The 23578-nt window shown below is 45.9% G+C and overlaps 2 protein-coding genes across 4 annotated transcripts in view; one reads left to right on the top strand and one right to left on the bottom strand.

Moving 5' to 3' along the window:
* Window positions 1-2076, top strand: part of Slc4a5 (solute carrier family 4 member 5) — an 80262-nt gene extending 78186 nt beyond the window's left edge. For all 3 annotated transcript variants that reach the window (XM_052174097.1, XM_052174098.1, XM_052174099.1), the window contains one exon: window positions 520-2076. The gene's annotated coding sequence lies outside the window, so the exon portion shown is untranslated. The remainder of the gene's footprint in view (window positions 1-519) is intronic.
* Window positions 2077-3153: 1077 nt separating this feature from the next.
* Window positions 3154-15122, bottom strand: Mthfd2 (methylenetetrahydrofolate dehydrogenase (NADP+ dependent) 2, methenyltetrahydrofolate cyclohydrolase). Its single transcript, XM_052174100.1, has 8 exons — window positions 14972-15122; window positions 10695-10879; window positions 9284-9406; window positions 8469-8621; window positions 7642-7749; window positions 6592-6684; window positions 6021-6146; window positions 3154-3975 (listed from the first exon to the last, which is right to left on the bottom strand). Exons 1-8 carry the CDS (start codon window positions 15070-15072, stop codon window positions 3812-3814), a joined length of 1053 nt encoding a protein of 350 aa, XP_052030060.1. The 5' UTR covers window positions 15073-15122; the 3' UTR covers window positions 3154-3811.
* Between the last annotated feature and the right edge of the window lie 8456 nt (window positions 15123-23578).

The following is a 23578-nucleotide window of genomic DNA, read 5'->3' on the forward strand; positions in this document are numbered from 1 at the left end:
CTGGTGATCTGAGTTAAAAAAAAGTTGGCTCATGCCTTTAACCCCAACATTTGGGAGGCAGAGGTAGGCAAATTCAAGGTTAGCCTGGTCTACACAGTATGACCCTTCTGGAAAAAATAAAAATAAAACACGATCGGAGTTTAATTTCTGGGACCTATATGGTGGATGGAGATGATCAACTCCTGCGTTGTCCTCTGACCTCCTCTCTTGAGCCCCCAAACATCCATAAATAAATAGATGTGTGTAATAAATTTTTCTGAGACTGGGTTTCACTTACGTAGCCCAGCCTGCTCTTGAATTTGGATCCACCACTTGTCTCTGCCTCCGAGTGCTGCCTGGATTGTAAGAATTTGTTTTAAAAATGCACGTGGTGCACAGACATCCCTGCAAACACCCATGCGCATACTTTTTGAGTCGACGGGCAGCGACAGAACTGTTCTATCAGAGCCTTGCTCTGCGGCGGGTGTTGAGCGCGCCCAAGGCTAGACTCTCACTCCCTCCCTGTTCTGTCCCGCTCAGCATCACCCTGCATTTCAAAATCTCCTGTCCGGCCTCACCTGCTTTCAGCTACTCGCGGAATCCGGTCTTCATGGTGCCGCAGGTGAGGATCGAGATGGAATCTGACCTCAACCTCACAGACGACGACGAGGACTATGGCAGAGAGGTGGGCGGGGAGACCACCCTCTAGTCCAGCACTGCTCTTCCAGGCTGGGGGCAGGGTAAAGCCTAGCCCTGGCTTCATGTAGAGCATGTCAAGCCTTTCACCTGCTTCCTTACCCAACAGCCAGACAGACCACTGGAGGTCTTTCAGTGAGGGACGTCCGACATAGACACAAAGCTCTCCCCCTTCCCTTTGCAGTTATTAAAATACCCAAGACATATGGCCTAAGATGCCACCCGGCATAGATATAACCTTTCTTGTGAAAAGAATAAAAGTGTCTTCCAAAGTTACAGATACGATAAACGGCCAGCGGTGGACTTATGCTTGAAGCAGATACTGATTTAGTTCCTTCTATTTAAAGCAAACACTGGTTCAGTATCTGTCAAAGGTTTGACTGCCATCTAAGTGACTCGATGGTCTGGCAGGTCCGGATGTGTCCTGCAGGTCTGCACGGTAGGACAGGGCTGTCCTATCTTTCACCTCCGTCTGCTTGAAGTCCAGTCCTCTGTTCAGTGAGCCTGGATTTTTAAGTGTGGCTGGGCCTTCCACACACTGGGGAGCCAGGTCTAAAATCACTCCTGGAAGAACCTGTGTCTTCGTGGATTGTTGTTGAGATGGGTGCTCGCTATGGCCCCTCAGCCTTCCTGGAACTCCCTGTGTAGATCAGGCTAGCCTCAGAATGCAGAGGCCCACCCGTCTCTGGGGTTAAAGGCACAAGCCTCTGCTTCTGGCTCTGAGTGGATTGTTTTTAAGATAAAATAGTGCCCATTAACTGAACTCTTAAGTCACATTAGGTCAGCCAAATGACCCTTTTAATTTGTCACTGGCTTCATAAGCTGGAGTCCTTCTACTTGCTGATATCTTTGAGTAGGTCCCCTATATCCCTGCACCACCATTTTGCAATAGCTAAAGCCCAAATTTCTACTCTCAAGAACACTGCATGTTAGGCAGCTATGTTTGTAATCAAATGAGTACTTTATACCAGTGATTGGAAGGAACACCTTTCCCAGCTGGGGTAAGACTGCCCGGCTCTTCCCCGATCCAAACCCTTCCCTACACAAAACTGTTCATCTTCCTCTGCATGAGTCCCGGGAGAGCTAAGAGCACCCACGTTCCAAGGTCTCGCTGATCTGCAATAGCACTCTCTCTGGACTAAACGGTAGCACTGCTACAGACTGGGAGATGAGCGTTCTTCATCAACCAAGCAAGCTAGGGACCAGTTCGCTCTTAAGAGGCTGATCATTCCATCTCATCTATACCTTAAATATTGTTTATATTTTGTGTACACATGAACGCTTTTAACCTTTGTCATGCTGGTGTATTACCTCTCTATTCACTTAGGAGCTTCTTCCATCTCTAATGTAAACTGCTCTTCAATAAAGCTTACATCGAGTCTGCTTACCTTGCGTCATGTCTAATAACTGAGGGAACTAGACAGTCGTTGCCTAGAACATGTACCATACCTGACTTACAGACAAATCCACAGCAAGGGCGCTGGAGAGACGGCTCAGGAGTTAAGGGCACTTGCTGCTCTTGCAGAGGAGCTTAGGTTTGTTTCCCAGCACCCTCATGAACTCCAGTTCTAGGGGACTTAAGGCTCTCTCCTGGTCTTCACAACACACACACACACACACACACACACACCACACAGAGCCAAGTCCTTACACGTATTTTAAAAAGAAGAAAAAAAGCCCACCCTGTAAAAGAGAAAAGAGTTCCTGGCAGAGGAACAAGGCAAACAGGTCAGCACGGCAAGGCTCACCACTCTCATTCTGCTGCAGGCTGTCTAGAGTGGGAACTGTCTCAGCCAAAGTGCAAACACCCATGCGAACACACGGGTGGAAGTTCAACTGGCATCTCTTAGTCTGTCTGTCAATCAAACCACTGCACAGCAGGGATGGCCTATATCTACTGCACACATGGGTACATGTGTCAAGATTTTTTGCAAGCAAGCAAGAGCTTTGTAGTGAGTGGTGTTTGAATGGAGGGAATAGAAGACACCCAGCATCACTTACATGAATCTTAAAGATTAATAAACTCTTGGCTTGGAACTGCCTGCTGGAGTACAAAAGGGTTGGAGCTGGGTTCTCCACAGCTCCTCATAAAGTCTGTAATCTATGAACAGCTAGCCCAGAACACTAGGTAGGGGACAGTAATGGGTTGGGCCTGACTGCGACAACAGCATTTCAAAAACTCATTCTGCACCCAACAGATGTGCTTTATTTAGAAACAAATGAACGAACAAACAAGCAAAAAAACCCAACTGCAACAAAACCCTTTAATAAGAAAATCTGACTAAGTCTTATATTAACCCAAGCTCCTGGATAACTCTGAGGAAAGCCAACTGGGTACCTGAAAGACATGCAGGCAGCTGCCGATGACAGTTCTTTGGTGGCACGAGAGCTGCCCTCGTGATCATCATGCCCAAGTTTTGTTTTTTCGAAAAAGTAGGCCTTAAAGCATACGCCAAAGAAAACACAAGCACAACAGTCTGAAACTTAAAATTTAAATGTGCTGCAAAAGCTGAACATGATAATACACACATCATTTATAAAATGAGCTCGTCGGAAAATAGGGCGACCTCACAGAAGGGCAACAGCAAGTGGGGAGACTCTAACCTTCCCTGATGACCCGCCACAGGGGGACAGCTAGTAATGCTGGGCTTTCGTCTCCGGGCCCAGCTATGCTCTCCTCAGGGCAACCTGGGCACTGCTGGCTGTACAGAGAGTGAGGGTGTGCCACAGAGACCCAGTGCTGCTGCCTCTTCCTTTCCCTTAATTTTCCCTACTAAGGTTTCCTTTGGTTTGAAAGTTGAACTCCAAGGCTTGGGGCCTAAGATGAGTCGTCAACTTGTATTGGAATAGCACTTAGGAAATGATAGCCTAAAAAGGCAGGCTTTTTTTTTTTTTTTTTTTTTATGAAGTTCAGCATCCACTCTCAGTGTGAGGACGTCTCCCATGCATCACCAGGTCAGAGGCAGGACAACAACCGAATGGGCATCCTGGTGAGGCTCTGCAGAGCCATGCGCACACACGGCCACCCATCCAAGCTTTCAATAAATACAAACATTTTAAACCATTTCAACAGAATAAATTAAAAACACTGCATTCCTCTCGCCCGCCCTGCCTCTCCCACCGGCTCAGCACGCAGCTAGTTGGTGGCGACTCCGCGCTGTTTGGGCTTCAGCACCTCCAGCTCCTCTGGCCTTAGCACTTTCTTCGCAGCAATGACAGTGTTCTTCATGAGCATGGCCACTGTCATGGGACCGACACCACCGGGGACAGGAGTGATGTAACCAGCTTTCTTCTTGACTCCTGTAGAGAAACGAGATAGGCAGGCTGCCTCACATGTGCGTGGCCAAGATCCCATGGTACGTCAGCTTTTTTTTTTTTTTAAAGATTTATTTTATGTATGTGAGAACACTGTAGCTATCTTCAGACACACCAGAAGAGGGCATCAGATCCCAGTGTAGATGGTTGTGAACCACCATGTGGTTGCTGGGAATTGAACTCAGGACCTTTGGAAGAGCAGTCTCTTAACCACCGAGCCAACTCTCCTGCCCCCACATGGTACTTTGTCATGTTATTAAAAAAATATTCAAGAAAGAGCAATAAGAAATGCTAAGAGCCTTCATTAGCTTCAAGCTGGGTAGGAAAGAGCTGGAGAAATGCTTCAACAGGTAGGAGCACTGCTGCTCTTGCAGAGGAAGTGGGTTGGGCTCCCAGCACCAGCATGGTGACTCATAACCATCCAGAACTCTAGTTCCAGGGCACCTGACACCCTCTTCTGACCTCTGTGGGCACCAGGCACACACATGGCACAGATACATATACACGCAGGCAAAATATCCATACAGACTAAACATCTTTAACTTTTTTAAAAAATAGCATCCTCAGACCAGGGCATAGATCAGTGGTAAAGCACTGGCTACAAAGACCTGAGTTCAAGCCTCGGAACCCGTGTCAAAAAGGCAGATGTGGCGGCACGTGCTGCCATCCCAGTGCTGGGAGGCAGATAAACAGATCCCTGGGGCCTGCTAGTAAGCTAGCCTCTAACCCCAGCAAGCTCCGGCGCATACTCCAAGACATGAACTGAAGGACATACACAGCGACACATGTACCACATAAAACACAACAACATACATATAGAACACACATGCATAACACACCCACAACACACACACACATTAACACACAGATGCATCACACATGCACACTCCACATATAACATACACACAGATACTGATATATAGGACACACATGACCCAGACATCACATATACATATAGCACACACATAACACACAACACAGATACCACATACACACATAACCCATACACAGCACACAGACACCACATATACATGTAACACATACACAAAACAAATACATAACAAATAGACACAAACACACAAAATATATACACAATTTCTTTAAAAAAAAAAATCACATGTACAGCCAGGCATGGTGGCGCCTCTTGGAAGAAGATGGAGAACAATCCCAGAAGACCCTCAGTGTCTGTCTCAGGCCTCCACACACATGCAAATACAGACATGCACCCACAAATGCACACACCCACACACGCACACTCAAGCACATGCACCCACAAACACATGTACCACACACATGCAAACTCAAACACATACTTATGCACACACACCATACATTAAAAAAAAAAAAAAACCAAAAACAAATTCCTTTAATCCCAGCACTTGGGAGGCAGAGGCAGGCGGATTTCTGAGTTCGAGACCAGCCTGGTGTACAGAGTGAATTCCAGGACAGCCAGGGCTACACAGAGAAACCCTGTCAAAACAAAACAAAAAGAAAACAAAAAAGTTTTAACAACATTATCAAAATAATACATACTTAAAAGTTCTAAGAAAAGAGCCAGATGTGAGAGCACACACCTGCAATCCCAGCACTTGGGAGGCAGAGGCAGATGGATCTCTGTGAGTTTAAAGTCAGCCTGGTCTACAGAGTGAGTCCCTGGACAGCCAAAGCTACCTGCTGTGACCTTGTCCCAAAAAAGAAAGAGAAAGAAAGAAAGAAAGAAAGAAAGAAAGAAAGAAAGAAAGAAAGAAAGAAAGAAAGAAAGAAAGAAAGAGAGAAAGCAGGCTGGAGAGATGGCTCAGAGGTTCAGAGCACTGACTGCTCTTCCAGAAGTCCTGAGTTCAAATCCCAGCATCCACACAGTGGTTTACAACCATCTGTAATGGGATCCAATGTCTTCTGATGTGTTTGAAGACAGCAACAGTGAACTCAAATACATGAAATAAATGAATCTTAAAAGAAAAAAAAGAAAGAAAGAAAACAATCTGTCCTAATGTCCATGAAAGGTAATATTTACAAATTACAGTAAATACCTTCAAAATCCACATCGCCAACTAATTTGGGCTTTGCGGTGACAGGATCTTGAACTCTGTTTATTCCCACGTCGATGACAGCTGCTCCTTCCTTGATCATGTCGGCTGTGATCAGATTTGGAATGCCTAGTGACAGGCAGCAACAATCAGCAGGGCACTGAGGGCAACATACTTCAATTCTGGGTTTTCATTTATTGTAGAATTATTGATTTTATGTATAGAAATGTTTTGCCTGAATGTATATATGTGTACCATGTGCCTGTAGTGTCATAGAGGTCAGCAGGGGGCATTATAGTCATAGGATATTGTAGGTGGTCCCCGGTGGAACTTACTAGCATATGTTTTAAACACCATTAACTAGGGAACCGTTTCAACTGCACATGGTGCAGTACCCTCCTCCTCTAGTCTACAATGGGGTGACAGGTACAAGTATTCTAACTGCAACTCTAGCTCAAAGAATCAGTGACACACACACACACACACACACACACACACGCACGCACGCACGCACGCACGCACACACACACACACACACACACACACGTCTAGATATGCACTTTAGAGCTCTTACCAGCAGCAGATATCACAATGTCCGCAAGGATCGTGTGCTTCTTCAGCTGCTCTTTGGGCGTGTATCGGTGAGATATTGTGACTGTGGCATCACCTGAGAGGCAAAAACAGAGGCCTTGAGTCCAAATCCAGGCTGGGATGAAGGTAGGCTTCAGCGGTTCGCAGCACTGCAGAAACCCAACACTTCTGGAAAATCACGGACTTGCATTCTCTCTTAGAGCCAATGCTCAGGGCAGAGGGGAGGGGGGTGGGGAGGTGACCCTGCTTCTCAGGCACTCCTGCAAGCCTGACTCTGACCCGGAACTCACGCACAGTAATAACTGAAATAAAAACTTAAAACACGCCAGGCAGGTGCACACCTTTAACCCCAGCACTTGGGAGGCAGAGGCAGGCGGATTTCTGTGTTCGAGGCCAGCCTGGTCTACAGAGTGAGTTTCAGGACAGCCAGGGCAACACAGAGAAACCCGGTCTCAAAAACAAACAAACAAAAATAAATGAATGAACACAATTACTACTTGGTGTAGTATACAGTGCTGCACTCAGCTGTACCTTTTGGGGTCACGTATAATCACATTTAATCTATTTCCTATTTCATGAACTTTTAAGAGTTTTACCTTTTCTAAGAAAAGGCTACCAGAATTACTCAGGTGCATCTGCTCTTTAATAATGCCAAACGGGCCCCAGAAATGTATTTTTCCTTTGGTCGAGGAAGCTCATTACTACTGTAACTTCATGCAATTCTTGGCTTAGGCTTCCCTTTGATGAGTTAACAGAACATAACATGACATGACTGCTTCTTTTCCTCCCACATGACACAGGGCAGGATACTATCCACGTCTGAGTTAGAAGGCTTGTTGGTGCTGTCTAAGCCATAACTGACAATTTCTGATCGCCCACAAGCAAGCTTTACTCAAAACTCAGATCTGTCTGAGGCTAGTTCTAGGATTCTTGGTGGCACTGGGCGTGGCCTTCCACACCTTTCTGAGTGTAGCTTGAGGTCACAGGATGGCCTTAGAGAATTATCACACAACAGGAAAGGTAACTTCCTCACCCCCAGGCCGTTCATGAGCTCCATCTGTGTGCAGCAACATTGCAATCGGCATTCCGACATTTTTTGACCTGCCAGCTACCACCACATTCTTCCCTAAGGTTGGAATGCCTGGAAAAATAAATAACAATAAGTAAACACCCCCCCCAAATGACACAGCAGATTCAACTTTTAATAAGTACAATCAAAGCTCATCTGAAAATGTCTTGTTGCCTAACACCAACGCTTTACACAGAACTTCAATTTGTTCACTAGTTCCACAGGGAGAGAATCAGATATGTATATTTGCATTAAAAGCAGTCCTGGTCTGTCTGAGAATGTGTACCAGAGGAAGGCCAGGGTCACAAATCCAGTCATGGAACTCTCAGCGAGTCCTGGCCGGGACTGCCTCACACGGAAGGTGCAGAGAACACTGAAAGCATTCTGGAAACTGCAAATGTCCCGTGGATCCCTGCTGTCACCATTGTAAACCCAACATTTCCTTCTCCAAGGCTTGTAGAATCGAGCAGAGCCGTCCTAAGCAACAGCTAGGTGAGCCCTGTAGGGTGGGAACCTGTGCTGTGGGCTGGGGTCCCAGGCTTTGCGGTTCTGGGGGTTTCTGCCAGTTCTAAGAACAGGCTGACTATCCCTTACCTGAAGTATGTGAGGCCAGGAATATCCCGATATTGAGGCTGTTCAGATTTGGGAATATCTGCATAGCTTCTATTTGGTTAACATTTCAAAACTAACAGTGCCGAAAGGCTTTCCTTTCAGATCTTCAGACCGGGAATGCCCAACCTACACAACGTTCATAATACTAAAACAGAAATGCAGCTTAAACACACACCTACCCGTTCGCTTAAGTATCTCCCACACGCCCCACGGGGTTGCTGGCAGCATGGAGTACTGGTCCAAGCACATTCGCCCCACGTTAATGACATGAAAACCATCGACATCCTTGTCAGGAGAAACAGCATTGCAGATCTTTCTCTCATCAATGTGCTCTAAAAAAGAAATCAAGGCCACTCCCTAAAGTCCTGGTCGTAATGCAAAGGCTGCCCTGCTCCAGTGTATCAGGTTTGGTGTGGGGATCCACGCTCCCTGACTTGTCGCCGTGACGCAGTAAGCAGAAGTCAAATACCACAGCACTCCACTCGCCTTTATATGGAGATCTCTGTCAGGACGTGAGGGATAACTCAGAGCAGTTATCCCAGCACTTGGAAGGCTGAGGCAGGAGGACTGTTCCAAGTCTTAGGCCATCCTGGACTGGCTGTCCTGGAACTCAGAAATCCTCCTGCCTCTGCCTCCCAAGTGCCACCGCCACCGCCCAGCAGTGAATACTTTTTTAAGCACTTCAAACAGCACCTCTGTTCAGAAATCATTTCTTTTTGTTTTATTTTATGTGTATATGAGTGTGTGTATGTGTTATGGGTGTGTGTGTTATAGATGTTTTGCCCGCATGTGTGTATGTATACCAGGTTTGTGCCTGGTGCCAATGCAGACTGGAAGAGAGCATCAGATCCCCTGGAACTGGAGTTATGGACAGTTGTGAACCATCACATAGGTGCTGGGAATTGAAGCTGGGTCCTCTGGAAGACCCAGTGCTCTTACCCACCAAGCTAAATCTCTCAAACCCAGATGTTATCTTTTGAAAACCAACACTCACCTGGGAGTGGCAGCTGAACCAGGAGGCCATCTACATTCTCATCCTGGTTCAATTTCCTGATTGAATTCAACAGCTCTTCCTCTGACACTGAGGCTGCTTTCACAATCGTCTCACTGTTGATTCCTATTGTAAGAAAGGTCAAGGCTTAAAACAACATTAAGGTACACTGCTCCAAACCATAGGGAACGAATGAAGACTAAGTTCTTCTGTGTGTGTTTGGGGGCGGGGTGTGGGGGGGAAGAACACCAAAGCACTTAATAAACATATGTAGTGTGTAACCACCATGTAAGCTAAGCAAACTGCCCACGGTGTAACTGCCTTACAGGCTCACAGGTAGCTCAGGGCTCCTCCTGCACTGTTCTGTGCTTATTCAATGACCTCATGTTGAAACAAGGAGCCTGAGCCTTGATAAAATGCTAGCCAGAGAGCTGGAGAAATGGCTCAGCATGCTTGCCGAGGACTGGAGTTTGATCCCAAGTGCCCTCGTAAAAGGTACATCAGCACATCTGTAATCCTAGGGCTGGAGCGGTGAGACCACAGGATTCCCAGAGCCTGTTGGTCTCCAGGTTCAGTGAGAGACCCCGACTCAATAAGAGTAAACACACACACACACACACTTAATAAATAAGCAAACAAGTATAATAAAAATTACTTTACAAGTTTAAAAAAAAACCCAGTGTCTTGGGCGTTCAAGCGAAAGACGGAGCAGGAGGATGGAGAGGCCTCTGTGATGTGGTTAAGCAGAGGTCTGAAGGAAGTGACTGACTTCTAAAGAGTTCTTCACTGATTGGCTCTATCCTCATGGGGCAGAAGCGGCTCAGGTCTTGGGGGATGGGATTTGTGTCTGTCCTTGAGGCCCTGCTACCAGGACAGCAGTCTAGAAGCAGCTGGCTTAGACGTGCCTGTGTATGCTCATGTGACAGTCAGGGGTCTGAGCACCTGGTGTGACTCACCAATCCATGGGCCAGCTCACTAACCCAAGACAGAGATGCTCAGGGGAAGCAACTGTACAATGTGTTGAAGGTCATCGGTAAAATGTTAAGGCCAAAACAGAACGGAGGTCACAGCCCCAAAGCCGCAGCGTGACAACACGGAAAGCCCTCTATAGGCCAAATCTTTCCACAGTAAAGTTTTCGACTCAGCTTTATCACACTAGTCTTATGTATTTGAGTTTTCTGCTTTTATTCTTACTGTAGATGGTTTTTTGTTATGTTTAGATTTTTGACTCAAGATCTTACATAGTCCAGGATGACCTCAAACTTGCTATGTGGCCAAGGCTGGCCTTGAATTCCAGGTCCTCCTGCGTCTGGCTCCCACAGTGCTGGGATTATGGTCCAGGAAATCACTCAGGACTCGACTCAGACAGAAGCATGGCGGCACATACCAGCAGGGCTCTGGTGATGACACTTACCCACTTCAGCTGCTGCCCTGGTTTTGTTGAGAACATAGGAGTGACTGGCAGGATTATCCCCTACCAGAATGACACTGAGGTGTGGTCGCTTGTTGCCTGAGGCCACCCACTCTTCCACCTCCTGCCGTACTTCTTGCTTGATCTGCTGGGCCAGTTTCCTTCCAGAAATGACAATGGCTTCATTTCTGCAGAAGTTGACACAATCACAAAAAATGTAGCTTGGATATTTGCACAGAAAAAAAAAGAAAAGACTGATCCAACTAGAAGTTATTAAACACCAAAGGCTTAGGTTTAAATATGAAATCCAAAGGAGATATTTTGTTTTTAAGGATTTATTAATTTAATGTGTATGAGCACACCGTAGCTGTCTTCAGACACACCAGAAGAAGGTATCGGATCCCATTACAGATGGCTGTGAGCCACCGTGTGGTTGCTGGGAATTGAACTCAGGACCTCCGGAAGAGTAGCCAGTGCTCTTAACTATTGAGCCATCTCTCCAGGCCCCGAAGGAGATATTTAAGAGCAGTCACCAGCGACCAGTTCAGGAACAGCTCTTCTGGAGCTCAGAAGCTGCCGCTGCTGACACCTGCCCAGGTCAGAGTTCCAGTCAGGGTCTCTCAGTGCGCCACCGCATCACTCCCCACAGTCTTCAGTGGACATTCCCTTGGCTCCTCACTGCTCTGTGGCTAACCAGCTTCTCTGAGTATTGGTATTCCACTTGAAGTTTGTGTTGTGCTGCTGGTATTAATAACTACTCGTGTTTCCTGGGTAGTGGTATTTTATGTGTATGGGTGCTTTGCCTGCATGTATGCATGTATACCATGTGTGAGCAGTACCCGAGGAGGTCAGAATCCCTGGGAACTGGAAAACAACAGATAGTTATAAGCTGCCACATGTGGACATTGGAAATAGAACCTGGGTCTTCTGCAAGAGCAAGTGCTCTTAACCACTGAGCCCCTCTCTAGCCCCAGTGAACTGGGTTTCATTTTGACAGTACTGTATAATACAGCTGTTTCTCTTGAAGCACTGGTTCCAAAATGCCCTCTTCACCTATAAAATGGTAAGGTCCTTTATAGAAAGTTTTATGGAAAGCATTTGCATAATCTAAGCATATTTCCCCCCACCCCTTAAATTATCTTTAGATTGTTTATAAACCTAACACAATGTAATTCTATGTGGACAGTGTTATAAATAAGAAGAAATAAAGATCTGTATATGTTTATATATATGTTTAGGATGATGCAGAGGACTTGACTGTTTATAAACTACATCATGTGGCTAGATTAATAAATGCCATACTGGAGAAGTCAAACCTCAAAATGCCCGCCACTGCCCAGTCTCTCTCCAGGACTGTTGTGATTGAGAGTGTCAACTTGTTCAAATCTAGAATACCCTGGAAGATGGACCTTTGACATGCCAGTGAAGGATCATGATCTCGACTCCTGGAGAGGGAAAAACCCATATACTGTGGGTGGAGCACACCTTTAGCTGCAGCACTTGGGAGGCAGAGGCAGAGGGAGAGGGAGAGGTGGAGGTGGAGGCGGAGGCAGAGGCAGACAGATCTGTGAGGCTAGCCTAGTCTACATGGTGAGTTCTAGGACAGCCAGGACTACACAGGGGATTATCACAGCAACAGGAAGTAACTAAGGCTAGGGCAGCCTTTCTCACACGAGCTCTCCGGTCTGCCCCCTTGTCCATTCACGCCCACATACCAAGGATATCCTTGGATGCATAGCTGCTCCAAGGCCAGCCTAAAGATATGAGATCTTGGAAAGGGGTGGGGGAAGAAGAAAGATATATACATACTAATAAGGAATCACACACACACACACACACACACACACACACACACACACACACACACACACTATACCCTGAGAATTTAGCTTGTACTTCACAAAAAGTTTCTTTGGAAAGCAGTAAATGCAGAGAAAACAGTAGAAGCGTACTTGGACTAAAAATGGCAGGCTGATGTTAAGAACATTGGGTTCTGGAGAGGCCAGTGTTACCAGGTCCTAATCTCTGTTTCAGAGGAAGGTTCTGGATGTTATGCCAATTTACTTAAAAAAAAAAAAAAAAAAAAAAAAGGCAAAGCAACACAAAGCCAGGCCACACAATGTAATGAAGATTTTTCATTATCCAGCTGTATTTGCTGCTTCCCACAGCACTGAAAAACATGAGCCCTTTCCAGGTCCCCTCAGCAATTCGCCAAGGGCCAAATTAAGTAACTGCTTAAAGGGAGATAGGAGACTAAGCCAAAATTAAAAACAAAAGTAAATTGTAAGTCTGTACACTTGGTTTAGATATTAAATGCTTCCACAGATGTGCTCAGAGACTTTCCACTAAAATGACAGACTAGAAAGAGGTCCAATAAATTCTAATAAAGGTCAAAACTAAAATCCAAGTCAGCAATATTTATTTTCCTCTTAAACCAACAGTTAGTGATTTTACAGTCAACTAGTATCAGGAAAGCTTTACAGCTCCCGATGAAGTTATTTTGAGAAAGGTTCTGCTACTTAATTGATGGGCCATCAATGAGAAAGACGGAGAGGAATGAAACAAGCCAATATTGACTGAACAATAGATATTTCTCCATCTTCTTTACATAAATCACTTTTGGTTATCCTGCCTACTATAAAAACTCTATTTATGCAGCAGAGATGATGATAGTAAGAAACAAGCAGCGAGTGTAAACATTTGCCTCCAGTCCATCGACTCCGCCCACCGTCTCCTAGGTGACCGTACTCTTCCCTTCAACCAACGAGTTTATGTTCCGGAAACCCTGGCACAGCAAGGCAGGCACTGCAATTATCAAATGTGCAGGACAACGAACACAGATCGCCTTCGGAGATACAAAGCCCACATTTCTCAGAAAAGCATGCACGAGTAAACGCGGAGGAGAAGCAAACTGGTCTAGTTCTTTGGGTAATGAATTACAGGATCTTTCCAGTTAGCCAAGTCTCTGACATATGTGGTCCACAGACACCCGGGGCCAGAACTCAGGAAGAGGAAAGCAAGAACAGGGAAATAAAAGATGGAATTCAAAAAGGGAGGTCAGGATCAGACCTCGGAAAACCCTTCCAAGTCCTCCAAAACCTCAGGATTCAGCGCTCCAACATGCAAGGCTCCAGAAAACGTCTTTATTGTCTTCCGCCTGGTATTCACAACCCCTCTTGGACTCTTCTTCCTAGGCTCAGGAATGGGAGTTTGAGGCCAAGAAAGACCCATCAATTATCCCCTTTTTGTCCCCTCTCCGCCGGGAGAGAAGCGGGAGGAAGTGGATAAAACTTTCCCTGCCTTCCTCATTAGTTTTTTTTTTTTAATTATTATTATTCGTTAACTTTGGGGACTGGGAGGCCTTCATATATTTCAACTTCTAAAATTATGGAAAAACAGGCGGTGGTGGCGCACGCCTTTAATCCCAGCACTTGGGAGGTAGAGGCAGGTGGATTTCTGAGTTCGAGGCCAGCCTGGTCTACAAAGTGAGTTCCAGGACAGCCAGGGTTATGCAGAGGAACCCTGTCTCGAAAAAACAAACAAAACAAACAAACAAAAACAAAATGGAAAAATACGCATATGATACGATATTTACAATTGTGACCTTTTTTTTTTTTTAAGTCTCACGCTGCAGCCTAGACTGGTCTCTAACTCACTCTGTAATCCAAGCTGGCTTTGACTCGCAGTAATCCTCCTGCCTCACAAGCAATCTCACCGCACCCGGCTCTGGCAATTTTCAAGCGTATGGTTTACGTGGTATTAAAACACCCTCAGAAATGGTGTGACCACCACAGTGGTCCACGTGCAGAACGGAAGCTCTAACACCGTAGCTCCCCATAAAACAATGCACCCTACTCCCAGCAACCTCTAGTAATTTCTGAGGCATGTATCATCTTAGGTCGCCCAGGCTAGAACTGATGGACTCCGGAGTGGACTGCGGGGCCTTGGGGGTGCCACCATCAAGCTGGGGCATCTTAGAACCACACCCACCCGGGAGGAGGGAAGTCGGTACCCTTGGAGCAAGCCGGCTCGCGGATTTCATCAGACTGCAGCAACCCCGGCTGCCGCTAGGGTCCGGGAAGGGCAGACCTCTCCGCATCTCTGCGGTGGCAGAACAGTGTTCCCTGCCAGGCGTCCGCATCTCCACGTGCACCCCGAGCCACGTAGCCCCGCCACACCCCTCCGTCGGGGACTGGTCCCGCCGCCGGCTGATGCTTGGGAAGGATACCTGTCCACACCGCGCTCCGCGACCCCACGGACCCGCTCCCCGACACACTCACCGCACTGCCGCCAGGTGGAAGGGCTGTAGGCGGGGATGGCAGCCATGCGTGGGGCGCAACAACCGCACAGCCAGTGCGGACAACAAGGAAACTGAAGCCATGGCCCGCGCCGGTGTCCGCGCCGGGAGAGAAGCGCGCGCGCGGGCCACGAAGCTATACCCCCGGCCCATGGAAGCCCCGCCTCCCATGCGTCCATTGGCCCCTGAGCCGGCGTAGGAGCCAATAGAAGGTCTCCATTCTACGTAAGCTGGTCCGAGAGCAGGTCCTGATTGGCTGAAGGAGTCAAGCCCCTGACAGAGGCGAGGCCTCAGTGGTCCCCTCAGCTAGGCCAACTGAATCTGGGGTCCATTCATTCATTGGTCGAACAAAAAGCCGAACCACCTACTGTGTGCTAAGGGCCTGAAAGGCACTAAAAAAAAAAAAAAAAAAAAAAAAATTTCTTTTAAGAAGAAATCATCATTTGGCAAAATCATACTAAAAATTGATCTAGAATCATCAAAGGAAGCCGGGCGGTGGTGGCACACGCCTGTAATTCCAGCACTCTGGGAGGCAGAGGCAGGCGGATTTCTGAGTTCGAGGCCAGCCTGGTCTACAGAGTGAGTTCCAGGACAGCCAGGGCTATACAGAGAAACCCTGTCTCGAAAAAACAAAAACAAAACAAAAACAAAAAACAAAAAAAAAATCGAAATTTCAAAATTAACATTACCATTTATGAAACAAACATTTTGACCTTGATATGAGGCATTTACCAAAACACATCACTTGATAATTCTAAACACATCTGAAATTTTAATTTAATGACTTTCTTAAACCAGTAGGCCTCCACTGGTGGTTAATATTCCATGGATTTAGAGTCACCTGGGAGACAACACTTCTGCGTGTGTCTGTGAGAGGTGTAACTGAAGAGGACATGTCTACCCCTCCCATGGACTGGGGACTGAGGATCAGTAAAATGGGGAACAGGAGGAGGCCTGCCTGTGCCCCTCTCTGCTCCCAGTGCATTGAGATGTGAGCCAGCAGCCTCAGGCTCCCACGACCCCGGCTGGGAGCTGCTCTGTGTCCCCCGCCACAGTGGCTGTGTGTCCCCAAGCCTCCCAATAGTACAGATGTGTCTTCCCTTAGGTTCCTTCTCGTCAGGGAATGGGTCAGATCATTTATTTTTGTGTGCATTTGTGTATGTATATATTCATGTGTATATGTATGTGCACATGTGTGGGGTGTCTTCCTCAATCACTGCGTATGCATGAGTATGAGTGTGGTAGACCCTCAGGAGCACATGGGGCACAGAACGGGCCATCAGGCACCCTGCTCTGCCTATTCTCTTGACACAGGTACCTCGCTGAACCTGAAGCTAGGCAGATCTACCTCCAGTGACCCTCCTGTCTCTGCCTCCTACAGCTTAAGGACTGCAAGCACAGACACACTACATTTTTATGTGAGTGTTGAGCACTTGAACTCAGAGCCTCATGCTTGTGTGGCTGGAACGTCATTACTGACTGAGTCATCCTCCAAACTCTAGTTTTTTTCTTCTTTCTTTCTTTCTTTCTTTCTTTCTTTCTTTCTTTCTTTCTTTCTTTCTTTCTTTCTTTCTTTCCTTCCTTCCTTCCTTCCTTGCAGTACTGAGGACAGAACCCAAAGCCTCACATGCCGTTCTAGATGAGTGCTCTACCACTGAGTTCTCTCTCTCTCTCTCTCTCTCTCTCTCTCTCTTTCTCTCTCTATCTATCTATAGCTATCTATATATATATACACACACACAGACACACACATGTATGTATATGTATATATACACATATAATATATACACACACAAACCTATACATATACATACACATATACATTACATATGTATACTTACGCGCACACACACACACACACACACACATAGATGTATATCTCCCAGGTTCCGGCCTCAGTCTGCTCTTATCTGGGATTATAGGCATGTTCCACCACATCTGGCTTCCTAGTGTGTTTTTGTTTGTTTGTTTGTTTTTTGTTTTTGTTTTTTTGAGACAGGGTTTCTATGTGTAGCCCTGGCTGTCCTGGAACTCACTCTGTAGATAAGGCTGGCCTTGAACTCAGAAATCTGCCTGCTGGGATCAAAGGTATGCTCCATCACTGCCTGGCTCCTAGTGTGGTTTTTAATATGCTTAATAAAAAGACTTGCAGCCGGGCAGTGGTGGCACACGCCTGTAATCCCAGCACTCTGGGAGGCAAAGGCAGGCAGATTTCTGAGTTCGAGGCTAGCCTGGTCTACAGAGTGAGTTCCAGGACAGCCAGGGCTATACAGAGAAACCCTGTCTCAAAAAAAAAAAAAAAAATCCAAAAAAACAAAAAACAAACAAAAATAAAAAGACTTGCTTCAATGTTTCCCAGAATATTGTATTTGAATGTCATTTGCTTTACAAAAATGCTTCTTAGCCAGTTTTTATTATTTCCCCTTGCCCCTGCTCTTTTTCCTTCCTGGCATGTGTATGCATATATGTCTGTGATGTGGGTATGTAAGTGTGTGGAGGCCAGAAGTTAATATTGCCGTCTTCCTGCATCCCTCTTCCCCTTATTCATTGAGGCAAGGCCTCTGATTGAACCCAGGGTTGCCAGTTTGACTAGTCCTGTCAGCCAGTTAGCCCTGAGTATTCCTTGCCTTCACCTCCTAAGTGCCAAGGTTGCAGACACAGCCTCCCACTTGCCTGGCATTTACAAGGAGGCCTGGGATCCACGGGTCCTTACTCCTGCGCAGCAGTGTCTTACTCATCAAGCTGTCTCACCAGCACCTCACCTCTATGCTGGCTAATTTTATCAACCTGACACAAGCTAGAGTTATATTAAACGTGGGAAGCTCAGTTGAGAAAATGTCTCCATAAGGTCCCACTCTAGGGCATTTTCTTAGAGATTAAACCCGTTGTGGGTGATGCCATCCCTGGGCTGGTGGTCCTGGGTTCTATAAGACAGCAGGCTGAGCAAGGCAGAGGAAGCAATCCCTCTGTGGCTTCTGCATCAGCACCTGCCTCCGGGTTCCTAACCTGTGTGAGTTCCAGTGTGGACTTCTTTCAATGGTGAACAGTGATCCAGAAGTGTGAGCAGAGTAAACCCTGTCTCCCTTGCTTTGGCCATGTGTTTCAACACAGCAACTGTAACCTTAACTGAGACACCCTCTCCTTTTGATAAGTAAAATTATAAAATGACTCTGGAGATTGCCTTAGATGAGATTATAACCTAATAAAGTAAAAACAGGAGGTACTAAAGTTACTTAAGGGAGTTAGGATGTGTCTTTTGCTGTCTTTTGGGTTTCTGGTGAAATTCCAAGAAAACCACAGGTTTATTGCTGGGAAGGGAGAAAGGCCTTAAACAAATGTTAATTGTTCTGGAATTCTTGAGCCTCAGCTGGTGAGAGGCTTCAACCACACTCCTAAGGCTCCTTTCGGCTCCGACGTCCTCTAATACTCCCTGTCTTTCCTGCCTGCTCAGAACTTGCAGAATTGTTTCCAAAATAGAACTTAGTTTCATCTACCTAACTCCTCACAGACCCAAGTCTCTATCAGTTCCACCTCTGATAACTTTATTTAATGTAAAAGTTGGGGAGTGTGTGTGTGTACATGTGTGTATACATGTGTATGTATATACATGTGTGCCATGGCACACGTATGGAAGTCAGAGGACAATATTTAGGAGTCCATTCTCTGCTTCCACCACAGAAATTCTGAGGTTTGAACTCAGTCGTCGTGGCTTCCTGGATCTTTGAGTTTTTGTATTTTCTTTTTTAAACGGGGTCTTGGTATGTAGCAGTCTGTCCACCTCAGCCTTTCTACATGGAGGTTGCCACTGTGCGTCCCCTTACCTGGATCCGTTTCCCTTTTTAAAGAGTAAGCGGGTGCTGAGGAGGCAGTTTGGTCAGCAGCTCCGGTGAAGGCTCGAACATTGGAGTTCAGGTCTCCAACATGTGAAAGCCATGTCTGTAGCCAGGGCTGGGAAGTGGACTCAGAAGCTCCTGGAGCTCTTGGGCTAACCTAGTCTAATCAGTGAGTTTTAGGTGTAATGAGTCCCTGTCTCATAACTTTAGGTGGTGAAGGCTGGAGAGACAGCTCAGTAGGTAAGAGTATATGGCAGTGTGGTGTACACCTTTAGTCCCAGCACCTGGGAGGCAGAGGCAGGTGGGCCTCTATGAGTTTTGAAGCCAGCATGGTTTACAGAACTAGTTCTAGGATAGCCAGGCCCACACAAAGAAACCCTGTCTCAGCAAAACAGAGCCAAACAAAAAGTGCATACTGCTCTTGCTGAGGACTGGCACTCAGGTTCTAGCACCCACGGCGGCTCGCAACTGCCAGGAAGGAGCTGCGGCCTAAGGGGGAGGACCCCATGGGGGGGTGGGGGGGTGGGGGGGTGGGGGGGTGTCCCACCCCTCCAGCCTCAGCCGGCTCCTGCACTCCTGCACGTAAAACCCTTATACACATATGCACATAATTTAAAATAATAAAATAAAATGAATCTTTTTTTTTTAAAAATTAGGTTGTTGAGTTGGGCATTATGGCACACACCTTAATCCCAGTACTCCAGAGTCTGAGGCAGGCAGATCTTTGTGAGTTCAAGGCCAGCCTGGTCTATATATCAAGTTCTAAGACAGCCTGGGTTACATGGTGAAACATTGTTGAGAGAAAGAAAAGAAAAAGAAAAAGGACAAAAAGAAAGGAAGGTAGGTGGGTAGGAAGAAAGGGACAGGAGAGAGGGAGGGAGGGAGGGAAGGAGGGAGGGAGAGGGATGGTGCGTGACAGAGACAGATATTCAATCCATAGGTATCTGCAAACGCATGTGCATACACCCACAGAAACATATTTGTATAACACATACACACACACACATACACACAGAACATCAGGCTTCAAAAAGCCCTTTGACCTTTGATGTTTGTATACCTTCCTATAAGGAGGCTGGGCTTTTGGGTAGTTGATTTCTTTCTTTCTTTTTTTAAGATTATTTATTTTATGTATGTGAGCACACTGTCGCTGTCTTCAGACACACGAGCCACCATGTGGTTGCTGGGAATTGAACTGAGGACCTATGGAGGAGCAGAGGTTGCTCTTAACCACTGAGCCATCTCTCCAGCCCTTGGGTAGCTGATTTCATTTTCCTTCACTTTCCCCTGCTTGTTCCTGCCTCGTCAGGCTGGCCTTTTCTGTTCTTTCAGTTCTCCTTTCAGTGGCAAATGCAGGAAACCCCTGCTTGCTTCAAAGCTGTTGCACATGGGCTCGGCTCTGAGCAGTGCCCCTCACCAGCACCTTGCATGACTAGCTCATCCTCTGAGGGTTTAGCTTCATTGACACATTTTCCAGGTTTTTTTTTGTTTTATTTGTTTGTTTGGTTTTTGTTTTTTTCGATGCAGGGTTTCTCTGTATAGCCCTGGCTGTCCTGGAATTCACTCTGTAGACCAGGCTGGCCTCGAACTCAGAAATCTGCCTGCCTCTGCCTCCCAAGTGCTGGGATTAAAGATCTGCATCACCACTGCCCAGCTTATTTGTTTTTAAGATAGGGTCTCAATAATGTAGCTCTTGTTGTGACTGCTTCTGAAATACTGGTGTGTATTACCATGCCCAGCCTGGTTTTATATATGTTTGTGTGTATATATGTATATATGTATTTACATATGTATATATGTGTATGTGATTATGTGTATATATGTATATATGCATATGTGTATATGTGTGTATGTATATATACATACATGTGGGGATATATATATATATATATACACACACATACACACACACATATTTATATAATCTGTGTGTTGGGATTTGGTGTATGTCACCATGTGTATCTGGAAGTCAGAGAATAGCTTGTAGGAGTCATTCTCTCCTTCCACTGGGTCCTGGAGATCAAACGCAGGCTGTTAAGCTTGGCAGAAAATGTCAGAAATTTGCATGTCACTCTTACACAAGGCCCATGCTAAATCTCTGGAATGTTCCAATTCTAGTGTATGTATCCCAAAGTGAGCATTCAGTCTACTTGTTACCTCTCCTGTAGATCTCTCAATGATCTTCATCAGTTTCGTGCTTTTCCTCATCATAGTGCCATGGTTTGTAATTATATTGATCGACTGGTACAATTGATGGACGACTATATTCTCCATCAGTGCAGGGTATATAGCTCAAACAGTAAGTGCTTGCCTAGCATGTGAGAAGCTCTGGGCTGTTCCCAGCATTGCATAAAACCATGCATGCATGTAGTCCTAACACTTGAGAAGTGGAGGCAGGGAGATCAGAAATTCAAGGACATCCTCAGGTACATACTCTGCCCTTGTTAATGATTTTTGTTTTTGAGACAGAATCTCTTTATTTATATAATCTGTTGGCCTTGAACTCACAGTGATCTGCTTGTCTCTGCCTCCCAAGTGCTGAGACTAAAAGCATGAGTCGCTATGCCCATGCTCTATATGGTGAGCTCCAGGTCAGCTCAGGTTACATGAGATCTGCCTAAAGGAAAAAAACTATGAACACACACACACACACACACACACACACACACACACACACCCCTCCCCCCTGTAACTCGCTGCAAGTTGCAGAAGGGCAGAAGCCTTGCTTTTGTCTATAGATTCAAACACAGAAATCTGACCAGGGACTTTTAAGTCATTTTCAGAATAAAACTTCCATACCATATGCCAGGGGCGGGTTTTTGTTTCTGATATATTGAGATTTCTCTTTCACAGTCCTCAACCTGAGAACAGGAACAGCTCAGAACTTTTAATGCCTTTCTTCCCTCACCAGTGAGGGGGCTCCACCGTCTGGAAAAGGCAGGACTTGGAAGCATCCAGGCGAGGGGAAGAGGCTCCGTGTCAAGCGGGAGTTCGGCAAACAGGGTGCGAGGTGCTGACAGAGAATGAAAAGTCAAGGTCGCCAATTTTGCCTAAGGAAGTTCAAAAGGGGAACTGAAAGGAAGCAGGGGTGGGGAGGGCGGGGCGCGGGCGGGGAGCTGTCCGAAGAGCTGGCCCTTTGAGCTGCCGCTTACCTTCTGTTTCCCACATCTGCTATGAGCAGATCGGATGGCGCTGTCTCTCCACCCTGCTGAGCCCGAGCGAGCCAAGCACCCCGTGTTTGTTTGCCGCTGTCCGTTCCGGTGCAGCCCGAACAGTCCTGTAGCAACACTGAGTACCTTTCTCTTCTCCCTGTCCCTCACCACTGGGAAACTTTATCTTTGACCCCCTTACTGATAGCCTCTTTAAATATTGACCAAAGATTTCCACCTTAATCCCTAAGACTTTCTCCCTAAAACAGAACATACTGAGTAGTGTCTCTAATAAGTTTTTCCTCATAGATTCAATAATTCTACCATTTTAAGAATCATTTCATTAAAAGATGAAAAAGACCAAACCATACCTGGAGTTCCTTTTTTTCTGGCATTTTTTTTTTCCTTTTTAAAACAAAGACTTATTTTTATTTTATAAGTGTTTTGCCTACTGGCAGTGGCGGCACACGCCTTTAGTCCCAGCACTTGGGAAGCAGAGGCAGGTGGATTTCTGAGTTTGAGACCAGCCTGGTCTACAGAGTGAGTTCCAGGACAGCCAGGGCTACACAGAGAAACCCTGTCTCTGACCCCCCCCCCCCAATAAAAAAAAAAGTGTTTTTGCAGCTTACTTGCATGTGTACCATGTGGTACGAATGCATGCCTGGTGCCCGTGGAGGTCAGAAGAGAGCATTAGATGTTCTGGAAATGAAGTTACAGATAGAGTTATAGACAATGTGGATGCTGGACTCTGAACTCAAGTATTATACAGGAACAGCAAGTGCTCTTAATCATTAAGCTGTCTCTCCATCCCCTTACATCATATTTTTATAATTATATACATACACACACACACACACACACACACACACACACACATGGTTTTTAATAGAGTCTCTCTCTGTCTGTAGTCATGGCTGTCCTAGAACACGCTATATAGACCAAGCTGGCCAAGAACTCACAAAAACCCATCTGTCTCTGCTTCCTAGGGCTGGGATTAAAGCTGTGTATCACCATGCTTGGCCTGATTTGATATAGTTATAAACACAAGGACACAGACTGAAACTTTAATAATAATACGTTATTTAAAAATATACTTAGGAAAAAATAAACAAATAAAAGATTAAGAGGCAGAAGCAGGCAGATCTCATTGGTTAGAGGCCAGCCTGATCTACATAACAAGTTCTAGGACAGCAGGACTACATAGAGACACTGTCTCAAAAAACCAGGAAAGCAAACAAAAAAGAAAGAAGGAAAGAAAGAAAGAAGACTCAAAAAACATATCAAGGCACATACTCTAAATCACATACAAATCACAAATCTACAAAAGTTAGTGAAAAAAAAAAAAAACCAGAAAGAAAAGACAAAGCTTATTGAATAATCCTGACCTCCCCCACACATCATGGTAGAAAATGAGAACCAGCTACTACTACTGCATGTTGCCCTTACACACACACCACACTAATACATACAAATTTATAAAAGGTGGTTTAAAAAGTTAATAAAAGAAACCACCATGGTAGCTGAAGCCTGTAATCCCTGCACCTGGGAGTCAGAAGCAGGAGGGTCAGGAACTCAAGACCATCCTTGGCTACATCATAAACTTTAAAC

Source organism: Apodemus sylvaticus, chromosome 2, assembly GCF_947179515.1.
Source record: "Apodemus sylvaticus chromosome 2, mApoSyl1.1, whole genome shotgun sequence".
Classification (NCBI taxonomy): Eukaryota; Metazoa; Chordata; class Mammalia; order Rodentia; family Muridae; genus Apodemus; species Apodemus sylvaticus.